The following is a 21,592-nucleotide window of genomic DNA, read 5'->3' as shown; positions in this document are numbered from 1 at the left end:
GAGCAGAAGAAGCCAAAAAATATCTTGTGAAGAGAGGGGTGATTGCAGGAGAAGATTGTGACTGGTTTCTGAGGGGACCAGAGACAAACATCCTAAAAGAGAGAGAGATGGGTAATAAGAGATCTTCCATTTATATAGCATATTTCACAGTCTTAGGATGTCCCAAAGTGCTTCACAGCCAATGAGCAACTTTGAAGTGTAGTCACTGTTTTAATGTAGGGGAACCAATTTGCATGCAGCAAGGTCCCACAAACAACAATGAGATAAATGTTAGTGGTGTTGGTTAAGGGATAAATTTTGATCAGGAAACCTGGAGAATTCCCCTTCGAATAGCGCCATGGGATTTTTCACGTCTACCTGAGAGGACAGATGGGGTCTCAGCCTCCCTTATCTCTGCAATGAGATGATAGCCTAGATTATGTGCTCAAGTCTCTGAAGTGGAACTTGAACCCATGACCTTCTGACTCAGAGTTGAGTGTTAGCATTGAGCCATGGCTAACACCTTAAGGACCAGTACAAGGATGAAAGAAGCAGGAAACGACATAGATGCCAGGTGTCTAGGTCTGAGAAAGAGAGACAATGCAGAATCAAAAGTAAAAGCCTTAGTGGAAGCTCGTGCAATGTATTAAACCACAGGGAATAATGCACCACTGAAACTCCAATTTGTTTTATAAAAATAGAGATTAGATATCACTACACAAGAAAATGGAGATGATCAAGTTACAGATTAAACAAATAGCCTGAAGACTCTGCCGCCTTAGTTGCTTAGTAAGTAATGCTTCAAATTGATCTATTTTTGATTCCTTCTGAACTACCTTTTCATGCAATGAAGTTGAGTCATTTTTTCATTGATACGCTGGTGAGCACTTTTTAAAGCCAGTGTTTACAGAAGGGAAATTTATATCCTCATTTACATTGAATCGAAGGAGCTCGTTCTCTTGTCAGAGTAACACGTACTGCCTCGGTGTTCCAGTTAATAAGGAAAGCAGCAGTTGTAATTAAAATAAAAACAGGTGAATACATGAATTATCAAAGTTCTAAATTATTTGCTACAACTAGAAAAGGGAAGTGAGATAATGAACTGGAACTAGAAAAAGAGAAAAGGGGAGAGAATGAGTGAGACAGACAGGGGGATGAGAGCTGGTTTGATTTCTAATTACCAGGAATCGTAATTGCATATATAAGAGAGCCACTCGTAGTTTAGCCATCTGACTGTTTCTCTTTGCATTGAAATAGATGTTTGTGTTTAAATTTAGCCTCAACAACAAATGGCCACATCACAAGTCTCAATGGAAGTGAGATTTGACTGGCAGTGGGCAAAGAGGGATTGGCTTAATTCTTTCAGGAGCCATATGTCAGCATCTGTTGGCCATGAGCCAGATAATGAGAACCCTGGTATTTTAATCTCCCCATCAATGACTGGTTCAACCATGTTTACATCACACTTTCCCTACAAAACATACAACATAAACAAACCTGTCCAAAATGTTCCTAGCATTAAAATAAAATATACTTGGCTCTTACCATTTTATTTTATTATTTCTCCTCTCTTTTTTGCCCTTTGCTCTTTTTCTCTCAAGATTCCCTTGTAGTTCAGGCACCCACATCCCTTGGTGTTAATGCGCTCTCCGTACACAAGTATAAAAATACTACTGAGATAATCTTCTGTACTGGTGACCATTCTATCCGCTGTTGCCTGGTTACGATGCATCTGTGCCATGCTGCTTTACCCCAAAACGCCAGTAACCTATAGGTCCCACACGTTCTGAAAGGAAGCATGCGGCTAACTATTCATTTAGCCTCAAAATCCAACTCAAGAACTCCTTAACCTAGATTTTTTTGATCAGCATTAACTCGTTCACAATAGAACGGTTAACACCAGCATGAAAATAGCACCGATCAGAAAATCTAGCCCATTACTTACCAAAGTTTGGCAATTACACAGAAAACACCTTACATTCTTTTCCTTTAATTTCCAAGCAAGTTGCTTAAACCTCCTTTTGAGCACCTCCCACAACCGCGAATGGTATTAGTTTCCATTTATACAACCACCTAACTCATCTGCTCCTTGTACTAACCTAACTTATTTCAGTACTTTCACCTCAGTGATAAAAGTAAATTCACTATTTTTCCCTGATTTTTGGTTATTAATATGGACTTTTGTTTCCCTAGATCTATTTTAGAAAGTGTTGCATTGATTTATAATGTTTTCATTGGCATGATTTGTCTTTTTTATTATCTCTCTTCAACTTCATTCATTTGCAGTTGAAAGGTGTAACAAAAATACTAGAGTCTTAATTATCCTGACAGCTAAACTTGGTGTTTTTGCCATTTTAAACTGTCCAACTTAGAAGACTTTTTAAATGTACCTACTTCTTTGACCAAGCTTTTGGTCATCGGTCCTAATATCTCCTTATGTGGCTTGCTGTTAATTTTAGGAGAGATGGGCATGGAGCTGATGTGCTCGAGGACTTTAGAGAGTGAAAAGGAGATTGAAGGTGGGATAGGTAGTTGGAGAGAGTGGATAGGTTGCGAGTAGGCTTTTTGTAGAGGTAATGACAGCAGTTTTGAAAGAGAAGATGCCTGAGGAAGGGGAACCAGTGGTAATATCAGCTAGCAAAGCGTGTAACTGGAAGATTTCACTGAATAAAGTAAACCTAATTTTGGAAATAAATTGCAATAACTGTATATCCATTCCCTCATATATTTGAATTTGCAGGAATAACGTGGTTGAGGCAGCTGTTGGATGAAGTGCCACACTTTTTCTCCCCCAATATGAATTGTGGTTGGAATTTAATTAGTAATACCTGGTGTTCATTTTGACTTGGCAGTTTTATATAGATAATTTTAGCCAAAGGCTTTTTAAGAAAGGCCCGTGTTTATTCATGTTTGGTTCTTCGTTTTGAGTTTAGACAAATCCATTTCTTATCCCTTTAAACTATGACATGAATTGTGCAGAGTGTCATTTTGTTGTGACTTTGCCTCCAATCCCAAATTTATGTTGAAAGAAAAATGCAAAATGTGTAACCCTTTACTCTCCTTTGTGGTACAGATGTGAAGCCAGAACTCTCATCATTGGTTCAGTCATCTAGTTATCTCTGTAGTACTGCTGAGGACACTGCATTGAAAGAACTGATGTATCCCGAGATCTGCATATTAGAGCTCAGCCTGCTGTCTGTCAGCAGTCCCTGCCTTGATGTCCTAACCCATGTCTTCAGAAATCTGCTCGAGGTTGTTCAACACAGTGAAAAAAATGCTACTTCCATTTATCAGCAGGTAAAACATTAACAAAAATTGTGTGAGAGTTTATATGCAATCTAATCTAAGCACTTTCTACGCTAAAAATTCAAATTATCTAGCAATTTTTAATTAATCAATTTAAACAAAACAGCCCAGGTGCCTTTTCATGCATGAAAATTATTTGATAATTCGAATGAAGCGACTTTGAATTAAAGGGAGTCGACCGTAGTCTGTTTATTTGCTTCTCTGCTTTCTTGTGACTTGGAACTGCAAGTGCAACCTACTCCACTTCAGTGGATACTAGTTTACATAGATTACATAGAATTTACAGCACAGAAACAGGCCATTCGGATCAACTGGTCTATGCCGTTTATGCTCCACACGAGCCTCCTCCCACCCTACTTCATTTCACCCTATATGCATAACCTATTACTTTCTAGAAAATTAAAGCAATATTGACAGAAATGGGGGAGGAGAGTTCAGGCTGGGGAACACTCAGTCTTAAAGTACTCCTCCCAGGAACACTTTATTAAAAAGGTCTTTAAAATGCTTTCCTGTCTGGGAGGAAACAAATCTCACATTTGAGAAAGCAGACAGCTGGAACTGGCAGGTTAAGTCTGTTGGCTGCGGAGGAACGTGCTTGGATTATATATGCAGCATGTCCACCTCTCATTACTTTGAGTAGGATTGCTATCCTATGCAATCTTGAGTGTCAATCCCTGATTTCTGATGCAATTCAATTCCGTACCGGGCCGAGCTCGAGTTGTCCTAGTTTCAAAAGCTTAATAATTACCCCCAAAAAATTATTTCTTGTGTGTATTCAATGTAAAAATGGCTGCATTCGTCGTATTTTTCTTCTATTTTTCATTTCACAATATTTTGCTTCATTTCAGGGAGCTGTAAAAACTATTGTGGGAGGTTTTCAGAATATTTTGAGCCAGTCTGAGACTACTTTAGAGGGTATGTGGAAACTGCAACTTTCTATTGCTTGAGTTACTAATTGAATAGTTTGAAGTCTGTGAATGATGTATTGCAATCTATAAATTCTGTTTTCTGTTTTTATGTGATCATTGTTAAATTAGCAGTTAGCTGTGAGTTCCAAGATCCAGTGACTATTTGCCTTTGTTTATGCAGAGTGCCAGGCAGTGCTTGTGGAATTATTGGTGACTTTAATCAGCTCCAGCTTGTCAGCAGAAGAGTTGGCTCTTTTTCTGAGACTATTTTTAGAGAAGACCCCTCCAACTGTGAGTAACTAGTCCGCATTGTTTTCATGAAATTGGTTTCAAAGCTGAAAGCAGCAGCCAGCTCATGTAAGATTGAAGTACAGTAGCATAGTGGTTATGTTACTGGACTAGTAATCCAGAGGCCTGGACTAATAATCTGGAGCCATGAGTTCAAATCCTGCCACAGCAGCTGGGGAATTTAAATTCAATTAATTAAATAAAATCTGGAATAAAAAAACTAGTATCAGTGATGGTGGCCATGAAACTACCGGATTGTCATAAAAACCCATCTGGTTCACTAATGTCCTTTAGGGAAGGAAACCTGCCGTCCTTACCCGGTCTGGTCTTATATGTGACTCCAGACAGCAATGTGGTTGATTCTCAATCGCCCTCTGAAATGGCCTAGCAAGCCACTCAGTTGCACAATCTTGCCACAAAAAGACGTAATAAGAATAAAACTGGACAGACCACCCGGCATCAGACCACTAGGCACCGGACACAACAAAGGCAAACCAAGCCCAGTCGACCCTGCAAAGTCCTCCTCACTAACATCTGGGGACTTGTGCCAAAATTGGGAGAGCAGTCCTACAGACTAGTCAAGCAACAGTCTGACATAGCCATACTCACATAATCATACTTTTCAGCCAACGTCCCAGACTCTTCCATCACCATCCCTGGGTATGTCCTGTCTCACCGGCAGGACAGATCCACCAGAGGTGGTGGTACAGTGATATACAGTCAGGAGCCCTGGGAGTCCTCAACATTGACTCCAGACCCCATGAAATCTCATGGCATCAGGTCAAACATGGGCAAGGAAACCTCCTGCTGATTACCGCCTACCACCTTCCCTCAGCTGATAAATCAGTCCGCCTCCATGTTGAGCACCACTTGGAGGAAGCACTGAGGGTAGCAAGGGCACAAAATGTACTCTGGGTGGTGGACTTCAATGTCCATCACCCAGAGTGGTTCGGTAGCTCCACGACTGACCGAGCTGGCCGAGTCCTGAAGGACATAGCTGCCAGACTGGGCCTGCGGCAGGTGGTGAGTGAACCAACACGAGGGAAAAACATACTTGACCTCGTCCTCACCAATCTACCTGTCGCAGATGCATCTGTCCGTGACAGTATTGGTAGGAGTGACCACCGCACAGTCCTTGTGGAGACGAAGTCCCGTCTTCCCACTGAGGATACCATCCAACGTGTTGTGTGGCACTACCACCGTTCTAAATGGGATAGATTCAGAACAGATCTAGCAGCTCAAAACTGGGCATCCATGAGGCGCTTTGGGCCATCAGCAGCAGCAGAATTGTATTCCAGCACAATCTGTAACCTCATGGCCTGGCATATTCTTCACTCTACCATTAGGGGATCAACCCTGGTTCAATGAAGAGTGTAGAAGAACATGCCAGGAGCAGCACCAGGTGTACCCAAAAATGAGGTGCCAACCTGGTGAAGCTGCAATACAAGACTACATGCATGCTAAACAGCAGAAGCAACGTGCTATAGACAGAGGTTAGCGATTCCACAACCAACAGATCAGATCAAAGCTCTGCAGTCCTGCCACATCCAGTCGTGAATGGTGGTGGACAATTAAACAACTTAACGGGAGGAGGAGGCTCTGTGAAAATCCCCAACCTCAATGATGGCAGAGTTCAGCACGTGAGTGCAAAAGACAAGGCTGAAGCATTTGCAACCATCTTCAGCCAGAAGTGCCGAGTGGATGATCTGTCTTGGACTCCTCCCGATATCCCCACCATCACAGAAGCCAGACTTCAGCCAATTCGATTCACTCCACGCGATATCAAGAAACGGCTGAGTGCATTGGATACAACAAAGGCTACAGGCCCCAACAACAACCCGGCTGTAGTGCTGAATACTTGCGCTCCAGAACTAGCTGCGCCTCTAGCCAAACTGTTCCAGTACAGCTACAACACTGGCATCTAACCGACAATGTGGAAAATTGCCCAGGTATGTCCTGTCCACAAAAAGCAGGACAAATCCAATCCGGCCAATTACCGCCCCATCAGTCTACTCTCGATCATCAGCAAAGTGATGGAAGGTATCGTCAACAGTGCTCTCAAGCGGCACTTACTCACCAATAACCTGCTCACCAATGCTCAGTTTGGGTTCCGCCAGGACGACTCAGCTCCAGACCTCACTACAGCCTTGGTCCAAACATGGACAAAAAAAGCTGAATTCCAGAGGTGAGGTGAACGTGACTGCCCTTGACATCAAGGCAGCATTTGACCGAGTGTGGCACCAAGGAGCCCTAGTAAAACTGAAGTCAATGGGAATCAGGGGGAAAACTCTCCAGTGGCTGAAGTCGTACCTAGCACAAAGGAAGAAGGTAGTGGTTGTTGGAGGCCAATCATCTCAGCCCCAGGACACTGCTGCAGGAGTTCCTCAGGGCAGTGTCCTAGGCCCAACCATCTTCAGCTGCTTCATCAATGACCTTCCCTCCATCATAAGGTCAGAAATGGGAATAGTCGCTGACGATTGCAGGGTGTTCAGTTCCATTCGCAACCCTTCAGATAATGAAGCAGTCCGTACCCGCATGCAGCAAGACCTGGACAACATCCAGGCTTGGGCTGATAAGTGACAAGTAACATTCGCGCCAGACAAGTGCCAGGCAATGACCATCTCCAACAAGCGAGAGTCTAACCACCTCCCCATGACATTCAACGGCATTACCATTGCCGAATCCCCCACCATCAACATCCTGGGGGTCACTATTGACCAGAAACTTAACTGGACTAGCCACATAAATATTGTGGCTACAAGAGCAGGTCCACCATCTACAAGGCACAAGTCAGGAGTGTGATGGAACACTCTCTACTTGCTTGGATGAGTGCAGCTCCAACAACACTCAAGAAGCTCGACACTATCCAGGACAAAGCAGCCCGCTTGATTGGCACCCCATCCACCACCCTAAATATTCACTCCTTTCACCACTGACTCACTGTGGTTGCAGTGTGTACCATCCACAGGATGCACTGCAGCAACTCACCAAGGCTTCTCCGACAGCACCTCCCAAACCCGCAACCTCTACCACCTAGAAGGAAAGGGCAGTAGGCACATGGGAACAACTCCACCTGCACGTTCCTCTCCAAGTCACACACCATCCTGACTTGGAAATATATGGCCATTCCTTCATCGTTGCTGGGTCAAAATCCTGGAACTCCCTACCTAACAAAACTGTGGGAGAACCTTCACCACACGGACTGCAGCGGTTCAAGAAGGCGGCTCACCACCACCTCAAGGGCATTTAGGGATTGGCAAAAAATGCTGGCCTTGCCAGCGACATCCACATCCCATGAACAAACAAAAAAGAAACAGCAAGCCAGTTAACCTTGTGAAGAACTTCCAGGAGAATCCAAGGGAAACTCCTAGTGACACGCATAGAATTGTGTTCAGAATAACACCACAGTACTAACAATGAAATACATGGAAAGTACAAATTTCCAAATTGTAGAACATTCTGGTGGTTGAACTTTTGCAGAAAAGGTCGTGGGGAAACTGGCAACTGTTTTCACAGTTTTCAATGACTGTTCTGGGCTACAATCTTTGAGAAGGTTATGTCGATAAAAGATTTGACTGTTGTGGTTCACCTGCTTTGTGCTGTGGGACTCCCCTTGGTGATTCTGCAGGATGCTGTCACAGGTTAATTTGTGAGTAGATGCAAACTGGCCATTTGGTGCTTGGCCATGTTACCAGCATGGTCAGCCTGGCTTCAGAAACTTTGGCAGATAGCCCATTCAGAGCACTCTGAGTAAGTCAGGGTGCATCAAGCTCTTTTTTTTTTATTCGTTCACGGGATGTGGGCGTCGCTGGCGAGGCCAGCATTTATTACCCATCCCTAATTGCCCTCGACAAGGTGGTGGTGAGCCGCCTTCTTGAACCGCTGCAGTCCGTGTGGTGACGGTTCTCCCACAGTGCTGTTAGGAAGGGAGTTCCAGGATTTTGACCCAGCGACAATGAAGGAACGGCGATATATTTCCAAGTCGGGATGGTGTGTGACTTGGAGGGGAACGTGCAGGTGGTGTTGTTCCCATGTGCCTGCTGCTCTTGTCCTTCTAGGTGGTAGAGGTCGCGGGTTTGGGAGGTGCTGTCGAAGAAGCCTTGGCGAGTTGCTGCAGTGCATCCTGTGGATGGTACACACTGCAGCCACAGTGCGCCGGTGGTGAAGGGAGTGAATGTTTAGGGTGGTGGATGGGGTGCCAATCAAGCGGGCTGCTTTATCTTGGATGGTGTCGAGCTTCTTGAGTGTTGTTGGAGCTGCACTCATCCAGGCAAGTGGAGAGTATTCCATCACACTCCTGACTTGTGCCTTGTAGATGGTGGAAAGGCTGTGGGGAGTCAGGAGGTGAGTCACTCGCCGCAGAATACCCAGCCTCTGACCTCTCGTAGCCACAGTATTTATGTGGCTGGTCCAGTTAAGTTTCTGGTCAATGGTGACCCCCAGGATGTTGATGGTGGGGTATTCGGCGATGGTAATGCCGTTGAATGTCAAGGGGAGGTGGTTAGACTCTCTCTTGTTGGAGATGGTCATTGCCTGGCACTTATCTGGCACGAATGTTACTTGCCACTTACGAGCCCAAGCCTAGATGTTGTCCAGGTCTTGCTGCATGCGGGCTCGGACTGCTTCATTATTTGAGGGGTTGCGAATGGAACTGAACACTGTGCAGTCATCAGCGAACATCCCCATTTCTGACCTTATGATGGAGGGAAGGTCATTGATGAAGCAGCTGAAGATGGTTTGGCCTAGGACACTGCCCTGAGGAACTCCTGCAGCAATGCCCTGGGGCTGAGATGAATGGCCTCCAACAACCACTAGCATCTTCCTTTGTGTTAGGTATGACTCCAGCCACTGGAGAGTTTTCCCCCTGATTCCCATTGACTTCAATTTTACTAGGGCTCCTTGGTGCCACACTCGGTCAAATGCTGCCTTGATGTCAAGGGCAGTCACTCTCACCTCACCTCTGGAATTCAGCTCTTTTGTCCATGTTTGGACCAAGGCTGTAATGAGGTCTGGAGCCGAGTGGTCCTGGCGGAACCCAAACTGAGCATCGGTGAGCAGGTTATTGGTGAGTAAGTGCCGCTTTATAGCACTGTCGATGACACCTTCCATCGCTTTGCTGATGATTGAGAGTAGACTGATGGGGCGGTAATTGGCCGGATTGGATTTGTCCTGCTTTTTGTGGACAGGACATACCTGGGCAATTTTCCACATTGTCGCGTAGATGCCAGTGTTGTGGCTGTACTGGAACAGCTTGGCTGGAGGCGCAGCTAGTTCTGGAGCACAAGTCTTCAGCACTACAGCCGGGATGTTGTCGGGGCCCATAGCCTTTGCTGTATCCAGTGCACTCAGCCGTTTCTTGATATCACGTGGAGTGAATCGAATTGGCCGAAGACTGGCTTCCGTGATGGTGGGGATATCGGGTGGAGGCTGAGATGGATCATCCACTCGGCACTTCTGGCTGAAGATGGTTGCAAACGTTGTTGGAAGTGTTGGGGCTGTAAAACCACACAGCACTATCGAAGGCACCATGGCTCTGTTACAGTTTGTCCAGAGAAAACATTGGGCGAGAGGGGGCTCGGTTTATCAATTTGTTACCTGCACCAGACATATTGCAAGGTAATTTGGAACAGGTACTGTTTCTCTATTCAAGCAAGCAGAACCTCTATCATGAGTTAAAGCAAGAATCTAAACTGGAAAACTCATCGAAATACCACAAGGTGTTCAGTTGAAGCTAATTAGGTGATATATGAATAAGTATACAGGCCATCCATCTCTCCTGAAATATCTTCAGTACTTCAGCTGACACATATGCACTAATATCTAGCTTAAAGACCATGCATTTGTTAATCAAGATATTAGTTTGCTCTCAGTGCACTAACTTTGTAAGACAAAAGAAGGAAGGAAAGAAAAAGGTGAATGGAGGGGGAGGGTGGTACTAAGGATGAAAGATAGCAAGATGAGCAAGTGGAACAGTTATTCCGAATCAGTCCCACTTATCACTTCAGACCTTTGCTTTATAGCGCATTACACCATCATAAATTAAGAACTGTGTTGGTTGCAATGATCCAAAGATTCTAAAGTAACACATTAATACAAGAATTCCATTAGCTAGAATATGAAAATCTTGCTATTACTATTGCCAACTGAGAGCATCAAGTAGAAATACCTGTTTTGTAAAATGAAATACCTTTTAAAGTACTGTTTTTGTTCTTGTATTTCAGAAAATATTACTTGAAGGGATTCTGAGGATAGTGGAAGCAAATGTAGACACGATCCCAATGCAGTACCTTACCTTCCCAACAGTATTCAGCACTAATATTTTCAGTACCGTTTCAGCCACGCAGAAAACCAGTACTTCTCCCAGTAGCAAGAGCTCTGGCCTTCTAAAGCGAGTCAAATTCCCGCAGAGCAAAAAAGACACAGAATCTGAGGGATATACCCACCAATTATCATCACCTTGGCATGTAGCTCCACTCCATTTGCCGCTTGTTGGTCAAAACTGTTGGCCGCATATGTCAGATGGCTTTAGTGTCTCTCTGTGGTTAAAAGTGGAAGTTGCCAATGGAACAGACGGGTTAATTGAGAAAGGGAAGAAGCAAAAAAGGAACCGGATAGCTGCTATCAGAGAGAGTAGTGTTGACAGCACTGGTAAGAGTGGAATTCAGTTCTCCATTTTATTTTTATTTTATAAAGTGAGTAACAAAATATTGTTTCAAAAAAATTCCTGTAAATAGACTTTTGCACATGTGGGACAATGTGGTACATTGTAGGATCTTGCTGTGTACAAATTGGCTACCGCGTGTCCTACATTACAACAGTGACTACACTGGAAAAATACTTCATTGGCTGTTTTGAGACGTCCTGAGGTCATGAAAGACACTATATAAATGCAAGTTTTTCCTTCTTGCATCAGATAACATTCATGTGGGCAAAACCTTATATAACTGTTTTTAATGACATGCTGAGAATGGCAAAATTACTAAAGAAAAACCAGAGATGTAATTGATTTCTCTCTGGATTGACATACGAGAGGCACTTCATTATTGTCCTCTCACAGTAACAGCTGTAATTTGCAAAGTAATGATTATATAAATTCTGGTCTTGAGTACCAGCTAAGGTCTTAAGTATCTAATATTTGCAAATTGTGTAAGGGGCTGGCCACAATTGCCTTTATCACAAGAGTACAGAGAGAGCTCTTTGTTTGCTTTGCTGCTTCCACAGACACACCAAAAAGTCACAAGAAGTGATCATCCTTTCATCATAGAAAAGTTCATGAAAAATTAACTCCCTCCTCCCCAAAGTGCATTTGATGCACTTGTGAAAGTTACCTTTATAACTGGCTCCTGCTACATTTAGAGCTTGTAATGGTTAAAATTTCAGAGGGCATTTGGCCAACATAGATAGGAATGCTCTAGCCAAGCTGTTCCAGTACAGCTACAACTCTGGCATCTACCCAACAAAGTGGAAAATTGCCCAGGTATGTCCTGTCCACAAAAAGCAGGACAAATCCAATCCGTCCAGTTACCTCCCCATCAGTCGACTCACAATCATCAACAAAGTGATGGAAGGTGTCGTCGACAGTGCTATCAAGCGACACTTACTCACTAATAACCTGCTCACCGATGCTCAGTTTGGGTTCCGCCAGGACCACTCAGTTCCAGACCTCATTACAGCCTTGGTCCAAACATTGACAAAAGAGCTAAATTCCAGAGGTGAGGTGAGAGTGACTGCCCTTGACATCAAGGCAGCATTTGACCGAATGTGGCATCAAGGAGCCCTAGTAAAATTGAAGTCAATTGGAATCTGCGGGAAAACTCCCCAGTGGCTGGAGTCATACCTAACACAAAGGAAGACGGTAGTGGTTGTTGGAGGCCAATCATCTCAGCCCCAGGACATCACTGCACGGGTTGCTCAGGGCAGTGTCCTCGGCCCAACCATCTTCAGCTGCTTCATCAATGACCTTCCCTCCATCATAAGGCCAGAAGTGGGGATGTTTGCTGATGATTGCAGATGATTGCAGGGTGTTCAGTTCCATTCGCAACCCCTCAGATAATGAAGCAGGCTTTGCCCGCATGCAGCAAGACCTGGATAACATCCAGGCTTGGGCTGATAAGTGACAAGTAACATTCGTGCCAGACAAGTGCCAGGCAATGACCATCTCCAACAAGAGAGAGTCTAACCACCTCCCCTTGACATTCAACAGTATTACCATCGCCGAATCACCCACCATCAACATTGTGGGGGTCACCGTTGAGCAGAAATTAAACTAGACCAGCCACATAAACACTGTGGCTACAAGAGCAAGTCAGAGGCTGGGTATTCTGCGGCGAGTGACTCACCTCTTGACGCCCCAAAGCCTTTCCACCATCTGCAAGGGACAAATCAGGAGTGTGATGGAATACTCTCAACTTGCCTGGATGAGTGCACCTTCAAAAACACTCAAGAAGCTCGACACCATCCAGGACAAAGCAGCCCGCTTGATTGGCACCCCATCCACTGCCTTAAACGTTCACTCACTCCACCCACTCCACGGTGCACCGTGGCTGCAGTGTGTACCATCTACAAGATGCACTGCAGCAACTCGCCAAGACTTCTTTGACAACACCTCCCAAACCTGAGACCTCTACCACCTAGAAGGACAAGGGCAGCAGGCACATGGGAACACCATCATCTTCACCATCCCCTCCAAGTCACACACCATCCTGACTTGGAAATATATTGCCGTTCCTTCATCGTTGCTGGGTCAAAATCCTGGAACTCCCTACCTAAAAGCACTGTGGGAGAACCTTCACCACACTGACTGCAGTGGTGCAAGAAGGTGGCTCACCACCACCTTCTCAAGGGCAATTAGGGATGGGCAATAAATGCTGGCCTTGACAGACATGCCCACATCTCATGAAAGAATAAAAAAAATTAAGGATATAACCAATTTATTGGATGACAATATTTTAATGAAGGTGAGTTAAAGATATGAAAGAATCTTTTGAATAATTGTCCTGCAGCAATAATAAGGTTAATTCACTGATCCTGCATTCCTCGCGGGACAAAGAATCTGCGTTGTGTCTTAAAGAAAGACTTGCATTTATATAGCGCTTTTCATGGCCTCAGAACGTCCCAAAGCGCTTGGCGGCCTATGAATTACTTTGGAAGTGTAGTCACTGTTATAATGTAGGAAACACGGCAGCCAGTTTGCACACAGCAAGGTCCCACAAACAGCAACGTGTTAATGACAAGATAATCTGTTTTAGTGGTGTTGGTTGAGGGATAAATATTGGCCGGGACACCAGCAAGAATTCTCCTGCTCTTCCTCAAATAGTGCCATGGGACCTTTTACGTCCACCTGAAAGGGCAGTCAGGGCTTCGGTTCCACATCTAATTTGAAAGATGGCACCTCCCACAGTGCAGCATTCCCTCAATACTGCACTGTAGTGTCACCCTAGATTATGTGCTCAAGTCTCTGGAGTGGGACTCGAACCCACAACCTTCTGACTCAGAGGCAAGTGTGGGATCACTGAGCCACAGCTGACTCCTTTCAGGTGCGGCTTCCAGTTGGGAGTGTGGGGTAAATGAATATATCCTATAATATCTGCTGCTGTAGTGATCAACATAATGGCAGTGTAGCAGAGTTTTCAGAGGAGGCTATACCTGGTTGTTCGATCTTGTGCCTGACAAGTCTGCATTCGGATAATAACTACCCTTAATTCCATGGTGTCGGTAACATCGTCTCAATATGTGGAGGGAGGTTAAAACCTTGATAAGGAGTTCTGATGACCGCGTGTTGCATGTGCTTATGAGATTCTCATTGATGATATTAGTGATGCAAAAATATAATTTTGTTTTGTTTTTCAGAAAGCGAGAAAACAACAGGCTGTGGCATTCCAAATTCTGGTGATAAACTGATTGAAGATGGGTGCCTTCATGTGATTTCATTGGGGTCTAAAGTAATGATGCTGCAAATATGGGCTGACTTGAACACAGGTGGCTTTATATTCAGGTAGAGTACTAACTACTGAAGAAAAATTGAGTTCAAGGCACGCATTCCTGAAATCATCATGGGGGAACTGAAGTTTTAGAAGAAAAATCTGCTACTCTTAAAACAAACTGAACATTTCTAATAATTTATCAATGTTTACTGCTGAGTTTTTTAGTGAGAGCATTGTAGTATTGGAGAGCTTCGACTGACTTAAACATCTGCAAAAATAAAAGTTACTAAAATGTTTTGGAACTAACTCAACTTTATACAGGACGTGGTGCTACTTCCATGAATAATTCGTTGTGGTTCACGGAAGTGACCTAATGCAGGCTGGACAGCAGTGTGGAATATATATTCGAAGTGATGTCCCAGAATAGGTCTCAAATCCACTTGCTAATAGATATATTTAAAATTAACATCAACCTTTTTAAATTCAGTTTTAATTACTTGGCTATCACGTGATGTAAATTTAATTTATGATAATTAGTGAGACACAATTTGTCTCCCATTGTGCGCTGATCAGAATTCACTTGTGACTTTGCTCATGAATTATCAGATCTGCCACTCTAGTAATGTAAATTGTGCTTCATGTATCTTTTATACTTAAATCAAAGGTAGCTTCAGAGTCAGCACCTTGTAGATTTGAGTCCCACTCCAGAGACTTGAGCACATAATCCAGGCTGACACTGCAGTGCAGCACTAAGGGAATGCTGCACTGTCTGAGGTGCCGTCTTTTGGATGAGATGTTAAATCGAGGCTCTGTCTGCCCCCTCGGGTGGACGTAAAAGATCTCATGGTACTATTTTAAGAAGAGCAAGGGAGTTCTTCCTGGTGTCCTGGCCAATATTTATCTCTCAACCAACATCACTGAAACAGATTATCTTGTCATTGTCACATTGCTGTTTGTGGGACCTTGCTGTGCACAAATTGGCTGCTGCGTTTTCTACATCACAACAGTGACTGCACTTTAAAAGTTCTTCATTGGCTGTAAAGCTTTGGGACGTCCTGAGGTCATGAAAGATGCTATATAAATGCAAGTGTTTCTTTAAACTATTTACGTGGTATGTTATGGTTTCTTAAATGTTAAAAAAACCTTGTTTTCTTCCTGTAGAATTTGCATTGATCCAAATGATGACTTGAAAGCAGGCGTTCTGGCACAGGCTGAGTCACAGGAAAACATTATAACTCCAGGAAAGTGGCAGCACTTGGCATTGACCTATGTGCAACACTCAGAAAGCAAGAAGACTGTTCATGGCAAGCTTTCGCTTTGGTTGTCCGGACAAAGGTATATTCTTGAAATTCTCGGTTCATTCTCGGACTGGCAGCCAGTAGCCAGTGGTGTTCCGCAGGGGTCGGTGCTGGGTCCCCAACTCTTTACAATCTATATTAACGATTTGGAGGAGGGGACCGAGTGTAACATATCAAAGTTTGCAGATGATACAAAGATGGGAGGGAAAGTAGAGAGTGAGGAGGACATAAAAAACCTACAAGGGGATATAGACAGGCTGGGTGAGTGGGCGGAGATTTGGCAGATGCAATACAATATTGGAAAATGTGAGGTTATGCACTTTGGCAGGAAAAATCAGAGAGCAAGTTATTATCTTGATGGCAAGAAACTAGAAAGTACTGCAGTACAAAGGGATCTGGGGGTCCTAGTGCAAGAAAATCAAAAAGTTAGTATGCAGGTGCAGCAGGTGATCAAGAAGGCCAACGGAATGTTGGCTTTTATTGCTAGGGGGATAGAATATAAAAACAGGGAGGTATTGCTGCAGTTATATAAGGTATTGGTGAGACCGCACCTGGAATACTGCATCCAGTTTTGGTGTCCATACTTAAGAAAAGACATACTTGCTCTCGAGGCAGTACAAAGAAGGTGCACTCGGTTAATCCCGGGGATGAGGGGGTGGACATATGAGGAGAGGTTGAGTAGTTTGGGACTCTACTCATTGGAGTTCAGAAGAATGAGGGGCGATCTTATTGAAACATATAAGATTGTGAAGGGGCTTGATCGAGTGAATGCGGTAAGGATGTCCCCAAGGATGGGTGAAACTAGAACTAGGGGGTATAATCTTAGAATAAGGGGCTGCTCTTTCGAAACTGAGATGAGGAGAAACTTCTTCACTCAGAGGGTGGTAGGTCTGTGGAATTTGCTGCCCCAGGAAGCTGTGGAAGCTACATCATTAAATAAATTTAAAACAGAAATAGACAGTTTCCTAGAAGTAAAGGGAATTAGGGGTTACAGGGAGCAAGCAGGAAATTGGACATGAATTTAGATTTGAGGTTAGGATCAGATCAGCCATGATCTTATTGAATGGCGGAGCAGGCTCGAGGGGCCGATTGGCCTACTCCTGCTCCTGTTTCTTATGTTCTTATGTAAATTCCTCTGAGAAGAGAATTTCAGATAAAAATATGTGGCTTTATTTTGCTGAAATGGGAGAACATGAAATTGAGGCATTGGCAGCATAAAAATGCTATAAATACAAAAAATTAGGATGATGCAGTATGTTGAAGCACTACTGTGTGGCATCACAAGAATGGTGGGACATTGGCTTGGTTTCTTCGACTCTCTGTGAATTTTCCAATATCAGTTGTGTTGTCAGAACTTGTCTCTGGGCTGCACCATTCGTACTGGCTGGCTTTTCGGGTAATGTTAATTGGAGCTTGGGAACACATTTTTTCACTCCAGTCCACATGTCCCACTGGCTGAAATCAGCTAACTCTCAACGGCTCAGGTTGGAAACTTTTTCATCTCTTTGGCTCAGTAAGAACGTAAGAACATAAGAACATGAGAAATAGGAGCATGAGTAGGCCAATCGGCCCCTCGAGCCTGCTCCGCCATTCAATAAGATCATGGCTGATCTGATCCTAACCTCAAATCTAAATTCATGTCCAATTTCCTGCTTGTTCCCCGTAACCCCTAATTCCCTTTACTTCTAGGAAACTGTCTATTTCTGTTTTAAATTTATTTAATGATGTAGCTTCCACAGCTTCCTGGGGCAGCAAATTCCACAGACCTACCACCCTCTGAGTGAAGAAGTTTCTCCTCATCTCAGTTTCGAAAGAGCAGCCCCTTATTCTAAGATTATGCCCCCTAGTTCTAGTTTCACCCATCCTTGGGAACATCCTTACCGCATCCACCCGATCAAGCCCCTTCACAATCTTATATGTTTCAATAAGATCGCCCCTCATTCTTCTGAACTCCAATGAGTAGAGTCCCAATCTACTCAACCTCTCCTCATATGTCCGCCCCCTCATCCCCGGGATTAACCGAGTGAACCTTCTTTGTACTGCCTCGAGAGCAAGTATGTCTTTTCTTAAGTATGGAGACCAAAACTGTATGCAGTATTCCAGGTGCGGTCTCACCAATACCTTATATAACTGCAGCAATACCTCCCTGTTTTTATATTCTATCCCCCTAGCAATAAAAGCCAACATTCCGTTGGCCTTCTTGATCACCTGCTGCACCTGCATACTAACTTTTTGATTTTCTTGCACTCGGACCCCCAGATCCCTTTGTACTGCAGTACTTTCCAGTTTCTCGCCATTAAGATAATAACTTGCTCTCTGATTTTTCCTGCCAAAGTGCATAACCTCACATTTTCCAATATTGTATTGCATCTGCCAAATCTCCGCCCACTCACCCAGCCTGTCTATATCCCCTTGTAGGTTTTTTATGTCCTCCTCACTCTCTACTTTCCCTCCCATCTTTGTATCATCTGCAAACTTTGATATGTTACACTCGGTCCCCTCCTCCAAATCGTTAACATAGATTGTAAAGAGTTGGGGACCCAGCACCGACCCCTGCGGAACACCACTGGCTACTGGTTGCCAGTCCGAGAATGAACCATTTATCCCAACTCTCTGCTTCCTGTTAGATAACCAATCCTCCACCCATACCAGAATATTACCCCCAATCCAGTGATTCTTTATCTTGAGCAATAATCTTTTATGTGGCACCTTGTCGAATGCCTTCTGGAAGTCTAAATGCAATACGTGCACTGGTTCCCCTTTATCCACCCTGTACGTTATGTCCTCAAAGAACTCAAGCAAATTTGTCAGACATGACTTCCCCTTCGTAAAGCCATGCTGACTTTGTCCTATTAAATTATGTTTATCCAAATGTTCTACTGTCTCCTTAATAATAGACTCCAAAATTTTACCCACCACAGATGTTAGGCTAACTGGTCTATAATTTCCAGCCTTCTGCCTACTACCCTTTTTAAATAAGGGTGTTACATTAGCAGTTTTCCAATCTGCGGGACCTTTGCCGAGTCCAGAGAATTTTGGAAAATTATTACCAAAGCATCCACAATCTCTACTGCCACTTCCCTCAAGACTCTAGGATGTAAGCCATCAGGTCCAGGGGATTTATCCGCCTTGAGTCCCATTAATTTACTAAGTACCAATTCCTTAGTGATTTTAATCGTATTTAGCTCCTCCCCCACTAGAGCCCCCTGTTTGTCCAGTGTTGGGATATTCTTAGTGTCCTCTACCGTAAAGACTGACACAAAATATTTTTCAGCATTTTTGCCATCTCCATATTTCCCACCATTAATTTCCCGGTCTCATCCTCTAAGGGACCTACGTTTGCCTTAGCCACCCTTTTTCTTTTTATATAACGATAGAAACTCTTGCTATCTGTTTTTATATTTTTTGCTAATTTATTTTCATAATCTATCTTCCCTTTCTTAATCAATCCTTTAGTTACTTTTTGCTGTCTTTTGAAGACTTCCCAATCTTCTATCCTCCCACTAAGTTTGGCTACCTTATATGTCCTTGTTTTTCGTCGGATACTATCCTTAATTTCTTTACTTAGCCACGGATGGCTGTCATTTCTTTTACACCCTTTTTTCCTCAGTGGAATATATATTTTTTGAAAGTTGTAAAATAACTCCTTAAATGAACACCACTGTTCATGTACCGTTTTACCCTTTAATCTATTTTCCCAGTCCACTTTAATCAATTCCGCTCTCATACCATCATAGTCTCCTTTATTCAAGCTCAGTACGCTTGTTTGAGAACCAACCTTCTCGCCCTCTAATTGGATACGGAATGTAACCATGTTATGGTCACTCATTCCAAGGGGATCCTTAACTGGGACATTATTAATTAATCCTGGCTCATTACACAGGACCAGGTCCAAGGTTGCTTGCCCCCTTGTAGGATCAGTTACATCCTGCTCAAGAAATCCATCCCTAATACACTCAATAAACTCTTCCTCAAGGCTGCCCTGCCCAATTTGATTTGTTCAGTTAATGTGATAGTTAATTGCAGTAGTGTTCACACAATTTAGGTTTGTGCTTACCCTGGCTTTGACATAAATTCAGCACCAAATTGATACGATTTTCATTTTGCATTCTTCTGGAACAGGAGGGTGTGAGCATGCTATTACTTTCTGACGATTCCAATATATCAGCTCAACATGATAGCAGTTTGGTCAACTATAATACCAGTGGAAGGCCAGCCCCCGCACTCGAGGCTAGTAATTTGGGCTGATGATGAGATTTACGTGTGTGGCCTGGGGAATGAGTTGCGCACACTGAACATTCCAGTTTCATCTGTAACGTCATGTGCTGAGACTAAGCAACTTGAAGCATGCTTCATGCCCGCATGCTGAATGTGAGCGAGCATAGGAACATGAGTGGGCCATTCAGCCCCTCGAGCCTGTTCCGCCATTCAATTGGCTGATCTGTATCTTAAGTCTACCTAACCCGCCTTGGTTCTGTAAAACTTAATACCGTTTCCTAACAAAATTCTATCAATTTCAGTTTTGAAATTTTCAATTGGCCCCCCAGCCTCAACAGCTTTTTGGGGGAAAGAGTTACAGATTTCCACTACCATTTGCTTCCTGATTTCACTCCTGTACGACCTGGCTCTAATTTTAAGGTTAAGCCCCCTTGTTCTGGCCTCCCCCACCAGAGAAAATAGTTTTTGTCTACCCTATCAACAACTCCTTTAATCAATTAGATTACCACTTAATCTTCTTTATTAGAGGGAAATCAATGCAATCTGTCCTCATAATTTAACCCATTTAGCCCTGGTATCATTCTGGTGAATCTGCGAAGCGACTATTCTTATTAAAGGCAGACACACAGTACACTTCATTTACCTAACCCTGAAATACCATGGGCCACTCTCCTGCCCTAATTTTGGTGGGAGACCAATGGAATCCTGCAAAGAAATGGTATAAACAGCAGATTACGCTGTTTCACTGGGTGGTTCGGCTGGTCTCTCCTTATAGCGAGAGATCAGGGGAACCCCTGTGGAATTTCAGGGCCATTGTGTTCTGATAATGGTTCTGCCACTGCCAACGTGCCTTGAAGTTGACAACAAAATAAGCTATGTGGCATCAGTTTTTCGAATTGCATTCTGTCAGTGAAGTCTTCTCCATGTATATTATTGCATTTATACAAAGTAATGAAGGGTTTAGAGTTTGCTATAAGATGGTGACACTTCGAAGAGTCCTTGAATTACCAGCAATTCACAAATGTCATCTGAACTATATGTAAGTGTTTTACCCTTAAACACAATCCTGACACTTTCTTTCATTAATGGTCTAGATTTCTGTCTCCCTCTGCCATTAAGGAATTGTCATGTCTTGTCTTTCATCATTTCAAAGTTTTCTGGGCCAAGGGACATGTTCTATATAAAGTTGTTTTGTTGACTAACATTTTGCTTATGTTAGATTCTGTCGACCCAAGGGGCTGCAGTTATCTCAGCTGACATTTATAATTCTAACAGGTTCTGTCATTTATGCTACTGCCTGTGTTCTGGGTGAATTATGTGAGAACTCTGCAAAACCTGCTACACCTCCAGTTTAGTTTATCCAGGTCCAGAACAGAAATACAACTGAGCTTTTCTTTTTCTTCAGCTCAAATGATGACATTGAATGGTTCTAATTTATCTGAATGCGTGTGCAGTAATAGAAGAGTTAGTTCCTTCTAGTTTACGTTTTGGGTGGGTTCAGTGGGCAACTAGTATTGTGTGCAGTTTTGGTCTCCTTACCTAAGAAAGGATATACTTGCCATAGAGAGAGTGCAGTGAAGGTTCACCAGACTGATTCCTGGGATGGCAGGACTGTCGTATGAAGAGAGATTGGATCGACTAAGCCTGTATTCACTAGAGTTTAGAAGAATGG

General features: G+C 43.5%; 1 protein-coding gene across 2 annotated transcripts in view; it reads left to right on the top strand.

Annotated features, from left to right (window-relative positions):
* The window catches only part of lyst (lysosomal trafficking regulator), a 258,955-nt gene that overhangs the window by 147,963 nt on the left and 89,400 nt on the right, over positions 1 to 21,592 (top strand). For both annotated transcript variants that reach the window (XM_067984126.1, XM_067984127.1), the window contains exons 9-14: positions 3,053 to 3,276; positions 4,134 to 4,200; positions 4,375 to 4,484; positions 10,703 to 11,129; positions 14,331 to 14,475; positions 15,566 to 15,739. In XM_067984126.1, the coding sequence (XP_067840227.1) occupies positions 3,053 to 3,276; positions 4,134 to 4,200; positions 4,375 to 4,484; positions 10,703 to 11,129; positions 14,331 to 14,475; positions 15,566 to 15,739 (1,147 nt within the window). The remainder of the gene's footprint in view (positions 1 to 3,052; positions 3,277 to 4,133; positions 4,201 to 4,374; positions 4,485 to 10,702; positions 11,130 to 14,330; positions 14,476 to 15,565; positions 15,740 to 21,592) is intronic.

Source organism: Heptranchias perlo, chromosome 5 (genome assembly GCF_035084215.1).
Source record: "Heptranchias perlo isolate sHepPer1 chromosome 5, sHepPer1.hap1, whole genome shotgun sequence".
Taxonomy (NCBI): Eukaryota; Metazoa; Chordata; class Chondrichthyes; order Hexanchiformes; family Hexanchidae; genus Heptranchias; species Heptranchias perlo.
Note: the sequence above shows the minus strand (reverse complement) of the source record. Positions and strands in the feature narration are given on the sequence as shown.